At 41.6% G+C, this 20,348-nt stretch overlaps 1 protein-coding gene across 2 annotated transcripts; it reads left to right on the plus strand.

Annotated features, from left to right (window-relative positions):
- The first annotated feature begins 665 nt into the window (after positions 1–665).
- Positions 666–19,458, plus strand: LOC144002399 (uncharacterized). 2 transcript variants are annotated; one of them, XM_077497598.1, is made up of 28 exons: positions 666–784; positions 1,754–1,956; positions 2,283–2,838; positions 3,927–4,033; positions 4,124–4,183; positions 4,262–4,438; positions 5,144–5,277; positions 5,373–5,467; positions 5,557–5,611; positions 5,685–5,828; positions 6,959–7,177; positions 7,256–7,319; positions 7,983–8,166; positions 8,253–8,380; positions 8,491–8,785; positions 8,907–9,041; positions 9,999–10,035; positions 10,137–10,223; positions 10,314–13,148; positions 13,229–13,283; positions 14,299–14,420; positions 14,511–14,623; positions 14,770–14,833; positions 16,422–16,533; positions 16,632–16,710; positions 16,862–16,944; positions 18,047–18,227; positions 18,438–19,458. In XM_077497598.1, the coding sequence occupies exons 2-28, from the start codon at positions 1,760–1,762 to the stop codon at positions 18,540–18,542; spliced, it is 6,423 nt and encodes a 2,140-aa protein (XP_077353724.1). In that variant the 5' UTR covers positions 666–784; positions 1,754–1,759; the 3' UTR covers positions 18,543–19,458. The 2 variants fall into 2 exon arrangements, with proteins under 2 accessions (XP_077353724.1, XP_077353726.1); XM_077497600.1 differs by lacking the exon at positions 8,907–9,041.
- Positions 19,459–20,348: the final 890 nt, after the last annotated feature.

The raw sequence follows: 20,348 nt of genomic DNA on the forward strand, positions 1-20,348 counted from the left end.
AAGCAATAATTGACAGCCATCTGAAAATGTTTGTAATTTGCTATAGATGCCATAAGATGGCGTTGTGGCAACCCACATCGACAAGTATGCAGATTGAATACATGAAACTTCCGTTCACTTCATTTGTTGCAGTTTCTTTGCTCCAAGAAGCTGTAACATGGTGCAGAGCAATATTTTATATTAGACGGTGCTTTGGCCTGAGCAAATATAAGATTCAGTGTACAGGCAAGGTGATTGTTATGCCAACTAGATTAAAATGTAAATTTATGAAAATGACTTTACGTTTGTGTACATTTCAGAATCTATAGATTATTTTTTATTTTTTTAAACTTGAGCGTGAAGGCTTTTGCCGCCTCCACTAAAACTACGTTTGACGCTTACATTTCCCACAATGCTCCTAGCGGACGATGAAATATTGCGTTATGGCCAACATGGTGGGTGCTCGCCGTACTGCACGACCGATATTTACGTTTTGTGTACAGCAATGCCTGTTCTTAAAGCGCTTTATAAATAAAGTTGAGTTGAGAATTTGTATTTAAGTACATTTAAGAATCTATACTTTTTTTTTTTTTTTTTTTTTTTACTTGAATAAATGAGTCTAATTAGAACATTTTTAACATGTTTGACATTTACGACTACATTTCCCACAATGCCCCTCGCGGGCGAGGTAATATTGCGTCACGGCCAACATGGCGGTTTAATATCTGCTGCGGGCTTCCTCGGCTTGTTTTTCCTCGTCGATTAGTGGATTTATATTCCTTACTGACGAAACGTTGGCGAGCAGGTAAGTGTTCAGAAAAAACGCCACCAATCACCGATAAATGCCATTTTGGTTTCGCAAAGTAATACGACGGAACACGTTAGAAAAAAAAAAGGCGCACAACACACCACGGTCATGTTACTCGCTGTCAACTGTACAACTTGTTTGTTGGAGTTTTGTCTACTAGCTTGTACAGGTTTATGTGGATTTCGTTTGAATTGACTACGTTTTCTTATATATATATTTAAAAAAAGTCATCGTTGGGCTGTCACGTTTACGCCGTTTTAGAAGCACTAACGGGCCAGCTGCGAACAACGTCACAAGTCGCATCAATATTATGGAAACATTTGAAAATGCTAATGCTGTTAGGGTATAACAATATTTTTTCTTGCAAACTATATTAAAATATATTTTTAAACATTTATTTCCACAAAACAACGTCAATTTTACAAATCCCACATCTGTGAGTGTAAAAGATGTAACGAATAAAGGTATCATACAGGCAGTTTATTATTGTATAAAAGTGTTTGTTTTTTTTTGTTTTTTTTTAGGTTCAGCGTTTATTTATGATAGAACACTAGCTTATTATAGACAAAATATTTGACAAAATCTTAAGTGCATCCCTCACCTTTGTGCAAAAGTTTATTACATATTTTCACCGGAATTTGGAACTGACACTTCCAGTTACCAAAATGACAACACCACCAAGTTTAACATTGTACAAAATTCAGAGGCGGCCACCGCCACCTTATTTGCTCACCATCTCCAGCCTAAGTGACTGATAATGAATGAATGCTTTAACATGATAATAGTCATATTCTTATTGGAACTATTATTCTTATTATTCAAATTCTTATTATTTGAATTTTAGAATTTTATTATTCTAAAAGATCCCCAATCTTTTTAAGTCTCGAAAAGTCATCAAGTTCGGTGTATGCACACAACGTTCCAGTGTTGCTTATTGATTTGACACACCTTTTGCGACATGTCCAGGCCCAAATGTTTCGCCGCTCGAGGTTCAGCGTTCGTCCCAATGTGGGCGGGGCCGGGAGGACGGCGGCTCCGTCGCAGGAAGCCGTACCGGCAAGTCAGGAGGCGAAAGAGGCTCCGAAAGACGTCGATGAGATTGTGCCGGCATCTGCGGTGACCGACAGCCAGCCGGTTGACGTGCCTGCGGCTAAAGCTACCCCTGTGAGGTGAGTTATTTACTGAAGAAGAAACGCGACTCAGCCCTTAGGAAGTCCTTTCACACATGTTGTGGCTTCCAGAAGAGTAGATCGGCTTGCATTCGGCCCATTGCTTTCAAGCAATTTTAGCCTCGATTCTGTTCAGCTTAGCACACCGCCGTTGCTAGCACTTGTAGTGAACTTGTAGTCAACTCAACATGCAGACTAAGTTACCCAGGTGACAGACAGCCAACTTTGCACTCTCATTTGCTGGCGCCCATGTCACTCACCACCAGAGACTCATACAGACAAGAATCTCTTCCTGGTTAATGTAGATATATTTTCGTCCTGCTTAGTGATGGAAACGATCCAAGTGGGGATGGTACCGGCTCCTCGGCTGCCGTCCAGAGGAGGAAACGCTTCTCTGTCAAGCCCAGAGTGGCACCGGGTCGCCTCACTGCACCCCCACGAACGCAAAAGTCCCCCACCAAGGTGGCCTTTGAAAATCCCTCCAAAAACTCAGACCTGGATTCACAAATTGAAACCCACGAGGTACTGCCCGGGGCTCAGTCGCCAAAGTCGCCCGAGACCGAGCCCATCATCGTCTCTGGTGACGGTTCAGCACGAGCAGACGCCGTCTCCGCTGACCACTCTCAAAATGGAACCAAAAAAACGGAGAAGTCGTCACTACCGTCGGACGACATCCTCATCAAAGTTCCTCCCAGGCCGCCGGAAAAAGAGGCGGCAGCACTGTCGGAGAAAGCCAAGACTCTCTTGTCGTCGAAGAGCCGGAAGTCGTCGATTCCCAGATTCTCCCTGAGTCGACTTTTGAACGACCCGTCGGACGTTCAGAGGCTGGAAAAGGCTCAGAAGCTTCGCGACTTGCTCAGACAGGAGATGCGGAAAGAAAAGGTTCGTCGTTAGTAGGGGTGGGAATCTCTGACATGAGGCCGATTCGATATGTATCTCGATACACAAGTTGCGATTCGATTGAAAAACGATTATCTTTCAGAACAGAACGGTTCGATACGGTTCGATTAAGTTTGGGAACGATGCAATTTTCGATTCGATACGATTAATTTCAATATTCAAAACTTATAGTGACATTTGTTGCTTGTAAACATTAATCTTAAAACACCACAAATTTTTACAGTATCTACAAATGTGTTAAAAAAGAACAACAACAATGTCTTCTCTATTTTTATATATTGAATCAATTATTTAAATGGACCGCAACAAAGGGATATGACTGAAAAATGTATCAGTTTAAATATTTATTAGTTGTTATTAACAGTTATAATTGTTTTTTTATTTTATTTATTTTTTTATTCAAAATAAGGATCAGGAAAACAAAAGGCTGATAATTCAATTTGAAATATAAATATTTAAGCTTTAGACAGACACCAACACAATTAAACAGAATATGTGCACATTGTGAAGTATTTCAGAAACATGAAATAAACCTACCGTCCAGCCAAAAGAAATATGAAGCCACCTTATGGAACAATAAGTCTATCACACACTCCACAATTAAATGTGTTTAAATGTATATATTTGTACCTTTTTATTTTATAAGATAATTAGTTCAATGAATCTTGTTTGGTCCAAAAGAAACTTGCATAATTATAGTGTTTCAAAGAAATTTGTTTGTCTTAATATTTTTTTTACGTTTAAACATTTTCTTGTTTTGTACCCAAAAATGAATGATCATCCTAATAGTGATTTCAATTATTATATTATAAATATTACCAAATTAATCGTAAATAATATTTTCTTCATAATCGAGCAGCCCGAGTCGTTAGCTTTCTTGTGTCTGCTCTTGTAAAGTGCATCCTTTGGGGTGGCCGTTAGAGTGCCTCGTTGTAGAGAAAACAGAAGAACAAGGTAAACATCAAAATCAAGTAATATTTGGGCACATTTATGTGAAATTGGATCGTTTCCCACGACACACCTGTTGTTCTGTCAAGGCATTTTAATGTGGCACAGTGGCTTGTTTGCAGGGTGCCAAGAGAGCAAGGCGGAAACGCGAGCAGGAATGCAGTTTGGATCCCGCCAAAATGACCATGAGGGATCTCATCCGCTACCTGCCGACGTCCGACCCAACGTCGTGAGAACGCCTCGCCCGTTTTACCGATACTACCGCGTCGCCCGTGTCTTCCTTTTGTGTGACCCTCACCCGCCCGTGTCGCATTTCCAGTTTGGAGGACGAAACTCAGGAAAACGAGACTGTGGCTCCAGTTTCACCAAGGAGAGAAAAGTGCGCATACAGTTCAGTAGATCCCCGTCTGAAGTCAAGACGGTGCAAGTTTTAAACATACATTTGACGCTGTTCCAGATCGCCAGAAAGAGTTCAGAAACTGGAGCCCGAAGTTGTTCCGAAGACGGGGAGCCAAACGGAGGAGGAACAGGAGGAGGCGGCGGCGGCGGAGGAGGATGAGGAAGATGATGGGGCGCTGATGGTGCCGCGGGTCAAAGTTGCTGAAGACGGCACGCTAATCCTGGACGAAGAGAGGTAAGGTGCACTAACACCTGTACCCAGCAAGGCAGAATTTAGTATTTGCACCCCTTCAATGTGCAATGCTAATTTAGTTAGCCCGTTAACTCATTTGCTCCCAATAACGTGTAAATATGTTTTTTTTAATTTTCTAAGTGTCCCAAAGACGTATTTATACGTTTTGTTTTTTTGTTTTTTTATGCTAGAGCATACAGAAGGCTTTGACGCAGCCTCTCAACTGCAAAGAACGGTTGCAGAAATGGTAGTTATTACACAAACGGCCAGCAGGTGGCAGCAGAGCAAAGGAGATCAACCAGGGCCATGTAGAAAAAAAGCTCAATTACTTACAATTTGAAATAGATTTGTGAAAACTGATGAAACTTAGCTATATTCTAATGCTAATTGCTGCAAAACGGAAACAGATAGAAACACACTTTTTATTCCTGATGAAAGAAGAGACTTTAATCTTTCTTTTGATGGATTCCATGCTTTTATAGCAATAGAACACAATATTCTGTGGGCCTTGCAAAATCAGTCAAAATCCAGTAAAACAGCCGGGAGCGAGCGGGATTGCGAAATGTGAAAATGGCGGCGAGTGAATGAGTTAATGGCGTTCAACATTATTTGTTAGCATTAAGCTAGCTGAATCTGTGTGATTTTCTGTCCAACCGTGATAAACAAGCCTTTCTCTGGAGAGTAATTGTGAACATTTATGTGCCTCAGCTTGACTGTGGAGGTCCAGAGAGCCAAAGGACCCAACCCGGCGGAGGGCCGAGACCCCATCTTCGAGCGCGGCTCCACTACCACGTATTCCAGTTTCAGGGCGTCCACCTACTGCAAGCCCTGGACCAACGAAGGTTCGGACAACACCAGTGTGTAGACAAACCGAAATTGCATTCATCTTCTCGCTTTTTTTTTTTTTTTTTTCCCCCATGTCTCCTTTTTCTTACAGAGACAGACATGTTCTTCCTGGCGATCAGCATGGTGGGAACGGACTTCTCCATGATCGGCCAGCTTTTTCACAACAGAACTCGAACAGAGATACGGGTCCGTCAAAAAGAGCGTTGACGTGTTTGTTTACGTAGCTATCCAATGTGGAATGTTGTTTTGTTTTTTGTTTTTTTTTGTGGGTGCAGAACAAATTCAAAAAAGAAGAGCGGCGGAACTCCTGGAGGATCGACAAAGCTTTCCGTTCGTATTCCGTCGTCTGTGCCGTGTCGTGATAGAATCGCAAGATGAGTCACGGTTGCCGTTTGTCTCGCAGGAGAGAGGCGCAAGCTGGACATCGAGTATTTTACTAAGCTGCTGGAGAAGATTCTCGAAGTCCAAGCCAACAGGAAGAAGCTCAAGTCGCTCGTGGAGAAGAACATGTACAAGAAGCGGCAGAGGAGCTCAAAGGGCGCAAAGAGTGAGTGCATTGTGCAGTGACACGGGGTAAAAACATAATAATAGATCTTATAAAAAACATATTTTACACTCTTGCATATGCTTTAAATCAGGGGTGTCCAAACTACGGCCCGGGGGCCATTTGCGGCCCGCCGTCCATTTTTTAGTGGCCCGCGACATATGCTCAAAATGGCATTTGACTCGATTCAAATAAAATAAAAACAAAAATGTTTGGAGATGGTCAAAGTAAGAAGGGTGTCAAAAAACACAGGTGCTATTAAAGGTTATTTTAGTTAACTTAAAAACAAAAAAAATAACATTCAAAAAACAATTTCGTTAACGAAATAAAATAAAAACGAAGATGCTGTTTAAAAAAGAAAACTAACTGAAACTACATTTTATGTTTACAAAACTAACTAAAACTAACTATAATCATAGCAAAAATGTCCTTTGTTTTAGTCTTTGGTAATTAATTTTAATGCACCAGACTTTGGGGATGAATTTAAATGTGATTTTTAGTAGATTTATTTTGATATAAACCGGAATAATGACTTTGCGCCCATGGTGTTTTTTATTGCACACAATACTACACATAAAAAACAAAAACAAAACTAAAACTAATACTGAAACTAACAAAACTAAAACTAAGCATTTATTAAAGAACTAAAACTAATACAAAAAACCAACAGAATCACCCTGAAAACTAATTAAAACTAACTGAATTAAAAAAAAAAAAACTCAAAATGAAATAAAAACTAAAATGAAAAATTCCCAAACTATAATAACCCGACTGCCATATTACAAATAAATTGGTTTATGTACTGTAGCATTTTTCTAAATATGCAAAAGCACAAATAAACTATTTGTACAATTTTTAGGACACAAACACAATTTCTCTTCATAACATTTTGTGGCTCTTGCGTCCCTCTGATTTTCTGCATGTGGCCCTCAAATGAAAAAGTTTGGACACCCCTGCTTGAAACACTTCAAAATGACTTGAAACACTTAAATGATTCGTTAGCTCCTATTTTTACCTCCAAGGAATAGCTAGCTATTGTATAACATCACTTTTATGGAGAAAAAAAAAAGACTCCGGCTCACACAGTTCTCAGTTCTTCTTTCATCTCTTGGTCCGTTTGTTCTCCTCAACAGGTAAAGAGTTTGTGGACGATCTCGACAGCGAGGAGGAGGAGATGGATGGCTTCTCGAGTTCGGAGGCAGAGGACGGTGAGAAGGAGAACGACGAGCTGCGCAAGGATGGAAAAGCCCTCGTGGCGAAGGCCAGGCAGAAACGCAAACTCCAGGACCACGTCTCGGCCGCCAAGCTAAAGAAGACCAAAAGCGAAGCGGGAGAAAAGAGCGGCGGAGAAGGTGCGTGTCCGTCAGAGCAGGGCAGATCCTCGTTGAACCACACGTTTTGTTTCAGTGATTGATTTTTTGTCTCCTCAGATGACGCTTGCACACCCGAAGACTCGGAGGCAGCACTTCCTGAGGATCAACCCGATTCACAAGTGTAAGAAAGCTAAAAGGACATCTCCCGTATTTTCCGCACTATAAGGCGCACCTTCAATGAATGACATATTTGAAAACTTTTTCCATGTATAAGGCGCTACAGTAGAGGCTGGGGTTACGTTATGCATCCATTAGATGGTGCTGCGCTAAAGGGATTGTCACTAAAACAGTCAGATAGGTCAGTCAAACTTTATTAATAGATTACAAACCAGCTTTCTGACAACTCTTATTTACTCCCAAAATGAATAAACAGCTGTTTTATTATTTTCTCTGAGGTAACGTATTAGTATTAGCGAGCGATCCAAGATGGCGGAATCTTCTGCGCATGCGCGTCACCGATAGCGTCTTGACAGCGAGACCTGTTGCGGCTCAATACTGATCCATATATAAGGCGCACCGGATTATAAGGCGCATGGTCAGCTTTTCAAAAAATTGAAGGCTTTTATGTGCGCTTTATAGTGCGGAAAATACGGTAAATTGAAAAAGTAGGTGTTCTGTGACTTGAAGTAGGAAATATGTGGTGGTGCGATCTCAAAGTTTCTCTCGTCATTCCAGTTGAGGTCGGCGGTAGTCACTCGCTTTCTGCCTTTTGGTGCCTCTTATTAGCGAACATTTTCTGTTGAATTTAACTTCTCCAATGGAATATGTTCTCCAAAACGGCCAGGTGTGAAAGTGCGGAGATGTGCAAACCATCCGAGCGCACCTCAGTTGCACCCGCCAAACCGGTCCTGCCCCTCGGCCGAAAGTGGAGCAAGAAGCTTCCGCCCGCTCCGACAGCCATGCAGGCCAAAGATGTGATCACTGTAGAAGACGACGACGGTGTGGCGGATGAAGCCTCGACAGAGCAGGTGATGCCAACCAGAGCTTTGTCGAGTACACTTCCAACCAGCTTCTTCCATATTTTGCCTTTCTGAAGTTGCTAGCCTTTTTCCAGATAGACAAAGAGACAATACCACCTGAAGAAGTCAGCGAGGCGGAGGAGGAGAATAGTGATGGTGGTAATGATGATGATGTTTCCTCTGGTGATGAAGATTACTCTGTTAAACCTGCAAAACCCACCAGGTACATTTCACAACCCGCGTCCCAATTCAGAGGCTCCGTAATTTGAAAAACTCAAGTTGAAAAGGACAAAAAAAAAAAAGAAGCAAAAGGTCTGTGTGTTCGTTTGGCAGGTCTGGGAGAGTCCCCAAGCCCCCCAGCCACTTCAATTACCCTGCCGAGGAAGAGGGGCCCACGTCTAAACCTCAGCGAAAGAGCACCTCCAAGCGGGCCAGATCGGCCGCGGCGCCTTCCTCCGCCCCGGCGTCCAAAAAGTCCAAACTTATTACCCTCCGAGCATCTCAGTCTGAATCCAGCGAGGACGAGGAGGAGCACGTCCAGCCGGTGGACGAGGAAGAAGCGTTCGTGCCCGCCTGCCTGCGCTCGCCCTTGGCTGTCATCCAAACGGTGGATGAGACGATGGAGGAGGTGCCAAACTCGTTTTGCTCGCGCAGCATTTTCGTCGTTTGCATCGTTTGCATTTGTCTTTGCATGCGTCCCATAATTCACTCAACCCCCCCCCCCCCCCCCCTCCTCCTCTCCCATGTAGCTTGACATCTTGGGCAACATGTCTGATGTGTTAGACATTTCCCAAGGTGAACTCTGCCCCGATTCCCTCTGTGAGGGGGACAAAAGTGAGACAGGGGTACGCGAACCATGTGTGCATCATTTGGACCTCCTAGTCGTAAGTGTCCCCTGCTTAGAGTGCAACACAAAAGAAGTAATTTAAAAAAAAAAAAAAAAAAAAAAGTCATCTTTATTTATATAGCACTTTTAATCAGCCTTAGCTGTCACAAAACACTTTACAGAAACACAACAAAACATTGATAATACATGATAAAACATGCCGGCTATTTGTTGAAGCCTTAAACATTTCTTGACAAAAATGTTATGTGACTTCACTAGTCTAAACATGACATTCTGATTAATATTACATTTGTAGAATATGAGTTATGAAGCAAAAATCCAGCAATTTTTTTTTTAATCAATATCAGGTGGCGGTCATTTTGCTACTTGCTGTCGACTGAAGATGACGTCACAGTTAAGGCTCAGGCAACAACCAATCACAGCTCAGCTTCAGAAACCAGTTGAACTGTGATTGGCCGTTCCCTGAGCAACATCTGTGATGTCATTTTCACACGACAGCAAGTGGCAAAATGGCCGCCCCCTGAGATTGATAAAAATGGCTCGAATTTTCTGCTTTTTTTATCAATATCAGGTGGCGGTCATTTTGCTACTTGCTGTCGACTGAAGATGACGTCACAGTTAAGGCTCAGGCAACAACCAATCACAGCTCAGCTTCAGAAACCAGTTGAACTGTGATTGGCCGTTCCCTGAGCAACATCTGTGATGTCATTTTCACACGACAGCAAGTGGCAAAATGGCCGCCCCCTGAGATTGATAAAAATGGCTCGAATTTTCTGCTTAACTCATATTCTACTAATGCAGTAATAATCAAAATACAATATTAGACTAGTGTGGCTGCATAGACCATATTAATGTCAAGAATGTTTTGGGGGTCGACTTCCCCTTTAAACTTTCAACATTGCCATCATCCACCCTTCTTTTGATGTGTTCTTCCAATTTTTGCGGCGTATACATATTTTGATAAACCGTACTAAAAGTCTTGCTTGTCTTTCAGGACGTTATCGACTTAATGTCTTCTGAACACGCCGAAGGTATGTTGCCGCTTTTTTTAATTTAAAAAAAAAAATTTTTTTTTCAAATGACTGGTTTTGCGATGACAAATGTTGGAATTAAACATCTCGTCGTTTCTCAGCGTCCGAGGCGGAGAGCTTCAACGAAGCCGCGCAAACCTTGCTCGCCATTGGCAACGTACCTCACTTCTCTCAGTCGGAGACCACGGGTACAGTCCGTCAGAGAACACATATTGTAGTGCACTGCGTTAATACTGCGGCAAGCAGTACAGTGTTAGTCAAATTGTGTGTAATTGCAGAGACGGAATTGGAGAGTGTGAATGAGACCGACAAACTCTTGGAGGAAGGGATAGCAGAATTCCTCAAGGACAACAGTTCCAGCCAAATCCCATTTGCAGACCACGGAGTCACGCAGATGATTGAGACTTCCAGCTTAGTGCCTACAAACACAGAATCTTCACCTCGGAGAACTGTTTCAGGTCCTGACACAAGCCCACAGACCAGAAGAGATAACTCGTCCAAGGTGAAACCGAAACCGAAACCTAACCTCGCCAGAGCCTCAAGAACTTCACATTCAAAGTCTCAACCAGATGCATCACCAGTGGAGTCTCCTATGGAGAGCTGCAGTCTCGCTCATGTCCTTTCTGAAGAAACAACCCCCATGGAAGAACATTATGACCAGGCATCAGAAAACCAAACTTGTGACTTTACAGAAGCCAATTTTGAACCGGCTGCCATAGAAGCCAAGCCTACAGATGCTGAAAGAGAAGAGAGTGCTGATCAGGACTCTGCCAGCCAAGAAATCCCTAAATGTCAGAAACGGACTGAAGTTAAAGAGACCAGGAGTCGATTCCCAAAGGTCAAACCAAAGCCAAACCTGTCACAAATATCAAGAAGTGCACGGTCCAAACCTAAGGCTTCAGAAGAAACTAGCCCCTCGCCCAATCTGGAATCCGCCTCGAAAACAACAGCTGAAGTAGAACCGCAGCCAGCTTCTTTAGAGACGCCAGGTCAAAGCAGCAGTTCTGCGTCAACTGTGACACCATTGATGAACTCGAGCGCCAGTATGATGCAGTCAGAGGAGTTGACTTCTAGCGAGGAGACGATGGTAAGTGTCGGACATGCCGCAGGTGACGCAAAGTCCACGGGGGAGAATGCAGATGAAAGTCTTCGAAATACCGAGGCAGCTTCTGAGCCCAAAGCCGAAGACTCAAAGACACTTTCGGTCCAAGAAAGTGGAGAATTGGACACTGCAGTGCAGGAACAATTCGAAAGTCAGAAGCCAAGAGAGGTCCAGCCGACCAGGAGAAGTCGATTCCTAAGAATCAAGCCGAACATATCGCATATATCAAGAAATGCACAATCTAAACCTAAAACCGCAGAAGGAAGTTGCCAGTCCGAAGTAGAAACACAGCCAACGTGTCCCCTCTCTTCCGGGACAACCGCTCAAAGCACCAGTACGACTTCTAATGTGACTCCAGTCAGCAATGTAAGCTCAGGTATCACACATTTAGAGGAACTGGCTTCTGGTGAGGCGAATACGGCAGACAATGGACTTGCTGCAGGAGAACCAAAGTCCATAGAAGCTGAAACAGTCAAAAGTGGTCGTAATAATGAGACCGCAGAAGTCTCAGAACTCGAGGCTGAACAGTCAAAGGCAACTTTGAATCGGGAACCTGCAGATTATGACAAGGATGTACTTGAAGGTCAGAAAACGAGCGAGGTTGTTTCCGCCCATCAGACCAGGACTCGATTCCCGAAGGTCAAACCAAAACCGAACCTCCAGACGTCAAGAAATGCACAGGATAAACTTAAAGTTGGACCGTCTCCAAATCTTGAATCCGCCCGTGAAACAACAGCTGTTGTACAACCACAGCCAACCGATCAAATTACCAGTTCTGCATTGGTGCAACCGGAAATCGTGAACTCCAGTGTCATACCTTCAGAGGAACTGACTCGTGAGCGGAAAGTACCAGGCACTGGACTTGACGCAAGCGCCACTGAAACAGTTGAAAGTGGTCGTAATAATCAGACCGCAGAAGTCGAGGCTGAACAGTCAAAGGCGACTTTGAATCGGGAACCTGCAGATTATGACAAGGATGTACTTGAAGGTCAGAAAACGAGCGAGGTTGTTTCCGCCCATCAGAGCAGGAGGAGTCGATTCCCAAAGGTCAAACTAAAACCGAACCTTCTCCAGACGTCAAGAAATGCACAGGATAAACCTAAAGTTGGACCGTCTCCAAATCTTGAATCCGCTCGCGAAACAACAGCTGATGTACAACCACAGCCAACCGATCAAATCACCAGTTCTGCTCCGATGGAAACGGAAATCGCAAACGAAGACTCCAGTGTCATACCTTCGGAGGAACTGACTCCCGAGCAGAAAATAACAGGCACTGGATGCGACGCAAGTGCCACTGAAACCGTCGAAAGTGGTCGTAATAATGAGGCGGTGTCTGATGCAACAGTCACAAAACCCCAAGCCGAAAACCTAATAAAACCTTTGGACCAAAAAGATGGAGATCCAGACAGTACCTCGCAAGAGTTACCCGAATGCCAGAACCCGAGTAAAGTTCTTTCCAGGAGGAGTCGATTCCCAAAGGTCAAACCCAATCTTCCGCAGACATCATCAAGAAGTTCACGGTCTAAATCTGAAACCACAAAAGAAACGAGCACAATCTCAGATCTTGAATCCACTTGCAAAGAAACGGTTGAAGTAGAATCACAACCGACTTGCTCTTTCGTCATGCAGAAACCAAGTCAAAGCGTCAGAAATCCTTCAACTGACATGCCAGTGGCAAACTTCAGCTCCACTCTTGCACCTTTACGGGAAATCACTTCTAGTGAGGAGACGGCGGTCGGTCTTGGACCCGATGCACATAAGGAAGACCCGGAGGCATCCGAACACACTCAAGAAGCAATCCAAAGACGGCGACGCCTCCCCAAGCTCAAACCCAATTTGAGATCCGCCGCTAGAGCGGCGCAGTCTCAGGATGGACTGGACAAACCCGCCGATGGAGCGTCAGACTGCAAATCAGTGTCGGCGAGTTCACCAAGTCCAAGCAGCGAGGGAGGTGGCTCCGAGTCCACATTGTCCGTTACTGATGGCCGAAGTAGTGAAACTCCAGCAATGGGTGAGGAAATGGCAAGCGACGTTGCTCCTCATCGGGACGCTGTGAAAGTGAACGCTCACGTCCTCTCGTTGCTCCGACAGATTCTGGAACCGGTGGAGCAAATCAAGTGCCCGCAGAGGCTCAAACCGCCAAATGGTGAGCTTAATTTGCATTTATTTATTTATTTATTTTTATATTGATACATAGGGCTTCTTGAAAATGGGGAAAAACATTTTTGTTTATTTTGGCAACAACTGAAATCATGATTATGCAAATGATTATTTATTTTTTGGTACTCAACAAGAAAATGGTTAAGCATTTAAAAATATTAAAACCAATTAAAAAAAAGAAAAAAAAGAAGTAGAAACACTATGATTATACACAGTAAGTTCCTTTTGGACCGAACAGAATCTGTAATAACATTAATTAATTAATTGATTGATTGATTGATTTATGTATGTACATATGTTGGCACAAACTTGAAGCTGGAGTGCAGTTTGTGCACTGTGCAGTAGGATGATCATTTATATTTTGGTACAAAACAAGAACTGTTTTAAAAAAATAAATAAAAAATAAAGACAAATAAAATTATGCAAGTTCGTTTTGGATGAAACAAAATTTATTAAATTAGTGATTTTAAAATGTAAAAAGGTGCACATGTATAAATTTTAAACGACTCAAAAATTAGGACATCTATTTTTTATTTATTTTTTATTTTTTATTTTATTTTTTTTACGATTATGCTGGTTTTGTAGTTGTGGTGTGTAATAATTGAAATTGTAATTACATTTTGATTAATTGCACAGCCCTATTGATACATTACATTTGTGCTGAAGCTGCACTTTTCTTTTCTTTTTTACCCAAAATATATTTGCAATATTTATTCAACCGTTTCTGACTGAAACATTTTTTTTTAATGAGTAGATTCACACGTTAGCTGTTCATAATGGGAACTCGTGCAAACCTCTGGCCAATACTTTAAAGACAAGATTCAAATTTCCCGCCCACTGTCTGCCAGATGTGACATTCATTGTGGATGTGAAGAATGGGGAAATGCAGTTTCATTTTTCGGCCATAGGTGGCAGTAGCGATTCAAATTTCAATTTAAACCTTTATGTTATTGACATGAGTCTGCTTGCTAATGGAAAAGTTTCCCCTTTATATTGTAAAGCACCGATGATACTTCCTCGCCCAAAACCTCGGCAATGAGACGAGGCAGGCTGGTTAAGCCCAAGCCCAACGTCGGACGCGGCGCTCGTCAGTCCCGACAAGAGACGCTCAACGCCGGATCAGGTTTGACCGCCTCCATTAGACAAACTTGACATCACAGCATCGCTATTGCTTACTATTCAAGTACCACAAATTCTTCTGATTCTTCCCCAGACGACGTGATTGGTGCTCAAGGGGAAACGCCCGTCCTGGTGACGCCAGTAGAGGGAGCTGATGAGCAAGCTACATCAGCGACTGAGACGAGAGCACCTGAACACCACATGCAGGTAGCAGTTTTCTTTCAACTCCCATTTACCTATTCACCAAATCGTGTATTAAGCGTTTGTCGAGGCTAATTGTGCATTTGAATTTGAATCTGAAAAGGTGGACTGTGGGCAGATAATTCCATTTATTTCTCACCCGATGTCTTTAGGATGTTTCTGCGTCAAGCGCTGGAGCCAACCAAACTCCTGCAAGTCTCCCACTATTTGCAGACAGTAAGTCAGTGATGTTGTGCTAAATTGGAGATGACAACGTAGCGCATGATGTTATTGGCAGAGCTTTAAAAATCTCCAAATAAAAGTTAGAAAAGTCCTTAACTCATTCACTTGCAGCCATTTCGCTGGTTTACTGGATTTTGACATATTTTGCAAGGCCCACAGAATATTGTGTTCTATTGCTATAAAAACATGGAACCAACCAAAAGAAAGATTAGAGTCTCTTCTTTCATCAGGGAAAAAAATTATATTTCTATCTGTTTCCATTTTGCAGCAGTGAGCATGAGAATATAGGTAAGTTTCATGATTATTCACGAATCTGTTTAAAACTGCGGGGAAAACAGCTTGTTGCAACATGGCCCTGGTTGCTCTCTTATACTCTGCTGCCACCTGCTGGCCGTTTTTTTTGTAATAACTACCATTGCTTCAAAACGTTCTCTTAAGTTCAGAGGCTGCATCAAAGCCTTCTGTATGCTCTAGTATAAAAAAAAATAATAATAATAATAATTTGGGATAGTAGACGGCCATTTTGAAGAATCATATGGCCGATAACAGATCCACTTAAAAAAAATAAAAAAGTGTTAACTTCAGGGAATAAATTTAAAAAAAAATTTTTCACAAATTTAAATGTTCAGAGACGTTGCTGACTCTGAGAACTCTCTGCACATTCTGTTTTTGTTTGTAAATAAAACTAAGAGAAGTAAAAATTTAATACTTCAGATATTTTGGAATGCTTTATTTAGTGTAGCAAACAATTGTTTGTTTTTATTTAACTTTTGAAAACATACTACTGCCACTGTGAGATCCCAGAACTTGTTAGATTTTAAAAACAAAGATGTCTATTGACTAAGATATAAAAAAAAACTCCAATAAATTAAGAGCTGTAGTTTGTATTTTTTTCAAAATTTTGATGCAAATAGTTTCCCTTTTAGTGAAAATGAATATCGGCTCCAATTATCCTTGACTACTAATAATCGGTATCTGCCCTGAAAAACACATATTGGTCTATCTCTACAAAAAACGTCTAAATATGTCTTTGGGACACTTAAAACATTCAGCGTAGAATGTATTTATACATTTTTTGGGAGTAAATTAGTTAAGAAAATGGACCAAATCTTTGTGGTGAATTTTGCCATTCTGCTCCTAAATAATGTATTTCATGTCATATTTCCCAATATTATCCTGTGAGCCCATGTCACATGCTCCTCGTGGTTTCGTTCTGTTGAGGAGAGTTATTAAATTTGAACGGAGTGGCCTTGAAAAGTCTTAAATGTGGTATGTTTATGTATATCGGCTAATTAGGTTCTGCCATTTTGAAATGAGCCCTATTATGCAAAAGTCGGCCGCATTTTCCCACGGTATTTATTTATGATGACATGATCAACAAATAAAGGACAAAGTGGGTGCCCCGCCCCATTTGTTTTTTGTTTTGTTTTTTCTATTGTGTTGTGCAGTACAAGGCTAGGTCACGCTAAATACTCATCTTTTGTTCTTTTTTTTTTTTTATGGAATAATTATATGCTGAATGAATGTTAATGTGGTAAACTGTCGTTTGACTCTGCAACACGTTCACCTTCTTTCACCTCAGCGCTGTCAGCGCCGTCGGATCCAGACGAGCCCTTCTTCATCCTGTCCCTAACGGAGGTCCCACTGGATGAGTCTCCCCATCATCCCCCACAAGCTGATCTTGTGCAGCATAGGTCAGAATAGTTCCTCCAATATGTAATAATTAAAAAAAAAAAAAAAAACGTGATACCCTGCTTGGTGTCCTAATGGCGCCTCCCCTTCGTCTCCGCAGCCTTCCCGTGGACAGTGCGGTTGCAGGGACGAGTGGTTCCCCGCCCGCCGTCCCCCGTGGGGAGATTGGCGTCGCCACGGTAACGCTGTACTGCAGACATTGAAAAGATTTTGTGTGCGATTCTTATGTTAAAACATTGAGGGGATTTTTTTTTCTTCTCCAGTAACTTAACTTATTATTACTTATATTGACACCTATGGACATTTTATTTAGTGCCCAACTGCTTCCAGTGTGCAGACGCAGAGTTTCCAGTCCGACCAGCGCCCCCTGCAGGAGGCGAAGACGCATCAGCTGTGACAAGTTCTTCCCAAAGGTGACAAAATGCGCAGCCGCACATCGTGGGCACTGTTGAAGTTACGATTTGAGTATTTTGAGTAGCGCATTAGTCAACAAGTAAGCGATTATTAAATTATTTGACAACTATTTTAATAATCCAGTCATCGTTTGGAGCCATTTTGTAATTTTTAAGTGCTTATAGGTTAGGCTTATGATGACAAAGGCAATATAGGAGTGTGACGATATCGATATCTCGATAAATCGTGATACTTTGCCTCCTGATAGATTATCGATACGTCTATGCAAGTATCACGATATTTGTAGTTAACTCATTCACTGCCATTGACGGAAAAAGCCGTCAAATGATGCTTTTTTTTTTTTTTTTTTTTGCTGGTCTGACAATGATTGTGTTAATATGCAGCCACTGTAAACGGCTCCGTTGTTCATTACTTATTGAGCAATTACTTGGCGGGGCCACTAGGGGCAGCGCCTCATAAGAGCGGCGGGGAAATGGACGCAAGTCTTCAGGCGAAGAAGACTCATGAGCAACTCGTTCAGTTTTGCATACGTTTCTATGAAAAATGTGCATTATAACTTCAACGTTAAAACATATTTTATGTTTCGACTTTTTGAAGCACACAATTCCTGAGGAATATGAATATTTTAAGTAATTTTATTGATTTACTTTTGTGATGTTACACAAAAAAATTGTGTCACAGTTTGTGGCTGACATGGTGCATGACAAGAGTGTTTAAAAAAGACAAATTTGTTCAAAAAGTTGTCTGTTCAGAAGACACTTGTATTTATGAAAAAAAAAAAAAAAACACTAAAGTACTCACTGTGAAAAAGACAACAGTTTTAATATTGTGATTCAGTGATGGTACAAAAAGAAATGATTTTCTCATTGAAAAAAAAACCAAACCATCAGTTTAAGTCTTTAATCGGAGAATATCGTAGATTTATTTCCTTACCAATATATTGATAATCGCGGTGTCGTCATATCGCGAGATAATCGTTATCGCGAGCCTCGTATCGCATCGGCTCGTCAGGTAGCCATTAATATGAGACGCTTTATCAACTTCAAATAGAGTTATTGCTATTTGTCCTATTAAAAACATGTTAACCCCCCCACCCAATAGGAGAGCCAGAGGCAAAGCCGCTTCCCACCGACCCCAAGTTAGCAAACGTCCGACCAGGAATCGGCCGACTGCGGCATCCACTGCGGCCCCCCAACTGGACACTGCACAAAGCACAGCAGAGCCATTAACAGCCTGTACAATAGCATCACAACCACCTACTCCCTCTCTCTCTTCAATTGAGGTAAGCCATGCTCAAGAGCGCCACCTGCAGGCTCATGAAAAGCCATGCTGTGCTTGTACACGAATTTACATCTGGATAGCAAAGATATAGAATAATTCTTTCACATCTTTTTTTTTTTTTTAACCTTTATTTAATCCAGGTAAGGCTTTTTTTTTTTTTTTTATATATAAATTCAGCACTGTACCAAAACTCTTTGTGTCTCCCTTGTAGGTTTCCGCGTGTCATCACAGCGACGGCGCTGCGGTCCAAGAGGAGCCCACCAACGTGTCGCAGTACTTCCTAAGTGACATTTTCACCGAAGTGAATGACACGTGAAAAGTACTCATTTACCTTTTTAATTTCTGTTTCCAAACAATAAGTGGTTGGGCCTTGGAGTCAAACTTCAGAATGATCCTAAAATGGACTAAAGGTGACCTTTCCGAAACTTGTTGTAGTACAATTAATGGGGCAGTCGGGTCAAAAAATGTTCTTCACGATAATACGTTCGATGTGGCCCTTACTGAGGAATATGAATCAAGCAGTAAAATCCACCGGTTTTAATCGCATCTCAGGGGGCGGCCATTTTTCGCCACTTGCCGTCGACTGAGGATGACGTCACGGTTGCTCGGGTGACGGCCAATCACGGATTCATCAGTTTTTCTGAGAGCCGTGATTGGTCGTTGAGCAACTGTGATGTCGACGTCGTCGTCAGCTGACAGCGAGTGTTAAAATGGCCGACGAGATGGATTAAAAAAAAAAAAAACGGGTGGATTTTGTTGCTTAATTCATATTAACATTGTTTTGACTAGATTACCCCTAAACCAGTATTGCTAACTTTTTTTGTGAATAATAGTGAATTTTTGTTGTTCAGCACTTTATAGTTGTACTTTTTTTAAGTTACCTAGATTCCTTTTTTTTGTTTTTTGTTTTTGTTTTTTTTGTTTACATACCATGGGGGAAAAAAGCAGACTGACATGTTGCTGGTGGAATAATGTGAAACAATGGAACCTCCTTATGTGTTTTTTTTTCTTTTCATGCCTTTTTTAACACAGTAAACACAAAACCTTGAACGGCTTTTCAATGAGACAAATGAGACTTAAGCTAATTAATTATGCAATTGCATGCACATTCATTTATTATTATTATTTTTGTTTATTTCTCCTGTAACCACTTGAAACCGATAACTAAGCAGGCTCTTTACAATCCAAATAAAACACGTTCTTCCGCCTAAACGGCGGTTTGCAGGTGCTTACCTGGGATTCTGCTTTTCACGATGAGCCAATTAACCGCCTCGGAAACATGACCACATAATTCGCTTTCAACTATTTTCGCTATGTTGGCCTGCGGGTTTTTTCTGACAGCGATGAAGTTAATTTATAGCCCGGCGACACCTGATCTGATAATCTGAACCCTAAAGTCTTCCAATGGCGCCATTAATCATTTGAAATATGTTATTTTTTTGTCTAATTTGCATCTCGTTTTGTTAGAATACAGCGGCGACTTGTGATGTTTTCGAGATTCGAGGCGTTGGTGAATTGCAAAAAAAATAAAAAATTCGAGTGAACTCACTTCACAAAAATGAGCAATTTTGCAGATGGGGAACAGTTTAAAAAAATAAAATAAAAAAAGTTTTCAAGCAGTTTGATGCCACTCCCAATTGAAATTAAGTGCCATACAAAACAACAGCAACAAAAAAAAAAAAAAAACAGAATTACACTTTTTTTTTTTTAAAGCATTTGTTTGACTTAGCTTAATGCTAACAAACAATGCAAAACACCACACACATGCTTTTTTTTTTTTTTTTTTTTAAACAGCATTGAAAAAGTATTTTTATTATTTGCAGCGGGCCGCCAAAAAAATGTATGGCAGGCCTCAAATGTCCGTAGTTTGGACACCCCTGTTTTAAAGTATCTGTCGTTGAGTATTTTTTTCTGGAAATCATGTTTACTTTCGACTCGTTACTTTGCCAAAAATAGGCTTGCTCGTTCCGCTTTTTCCAACCTTTACGGGCGATGCGTGACGTTAAAAACAAAAAAAAGATGTGGAAAGCGAGAGGCGATGACGCACCAGATTCGGAGAAGCCGCCATATTCCCCACCCTCAGCCTTATATAAGAGAATTGTTCCATGTTGTCGTCTCCAAG

The sequence above is a fragment of the Festucalex cinctus genome, chromosome 15 (genome assembly GCF_051991245.1).
Source record: "Festucalex cinctus isolate MCC-2025b chromosome 15, RoL_Fcin_1.0, whole genome shotgun sequence".
In the NCBI taxonomy this organism is placed as follows: domain Eukaryota; kingdom Metazoa; phylum Chordata; class Actinopteri; order Syngnathiformes; family Syngnathidae; genus Festucalex; species Festucalex cinctus.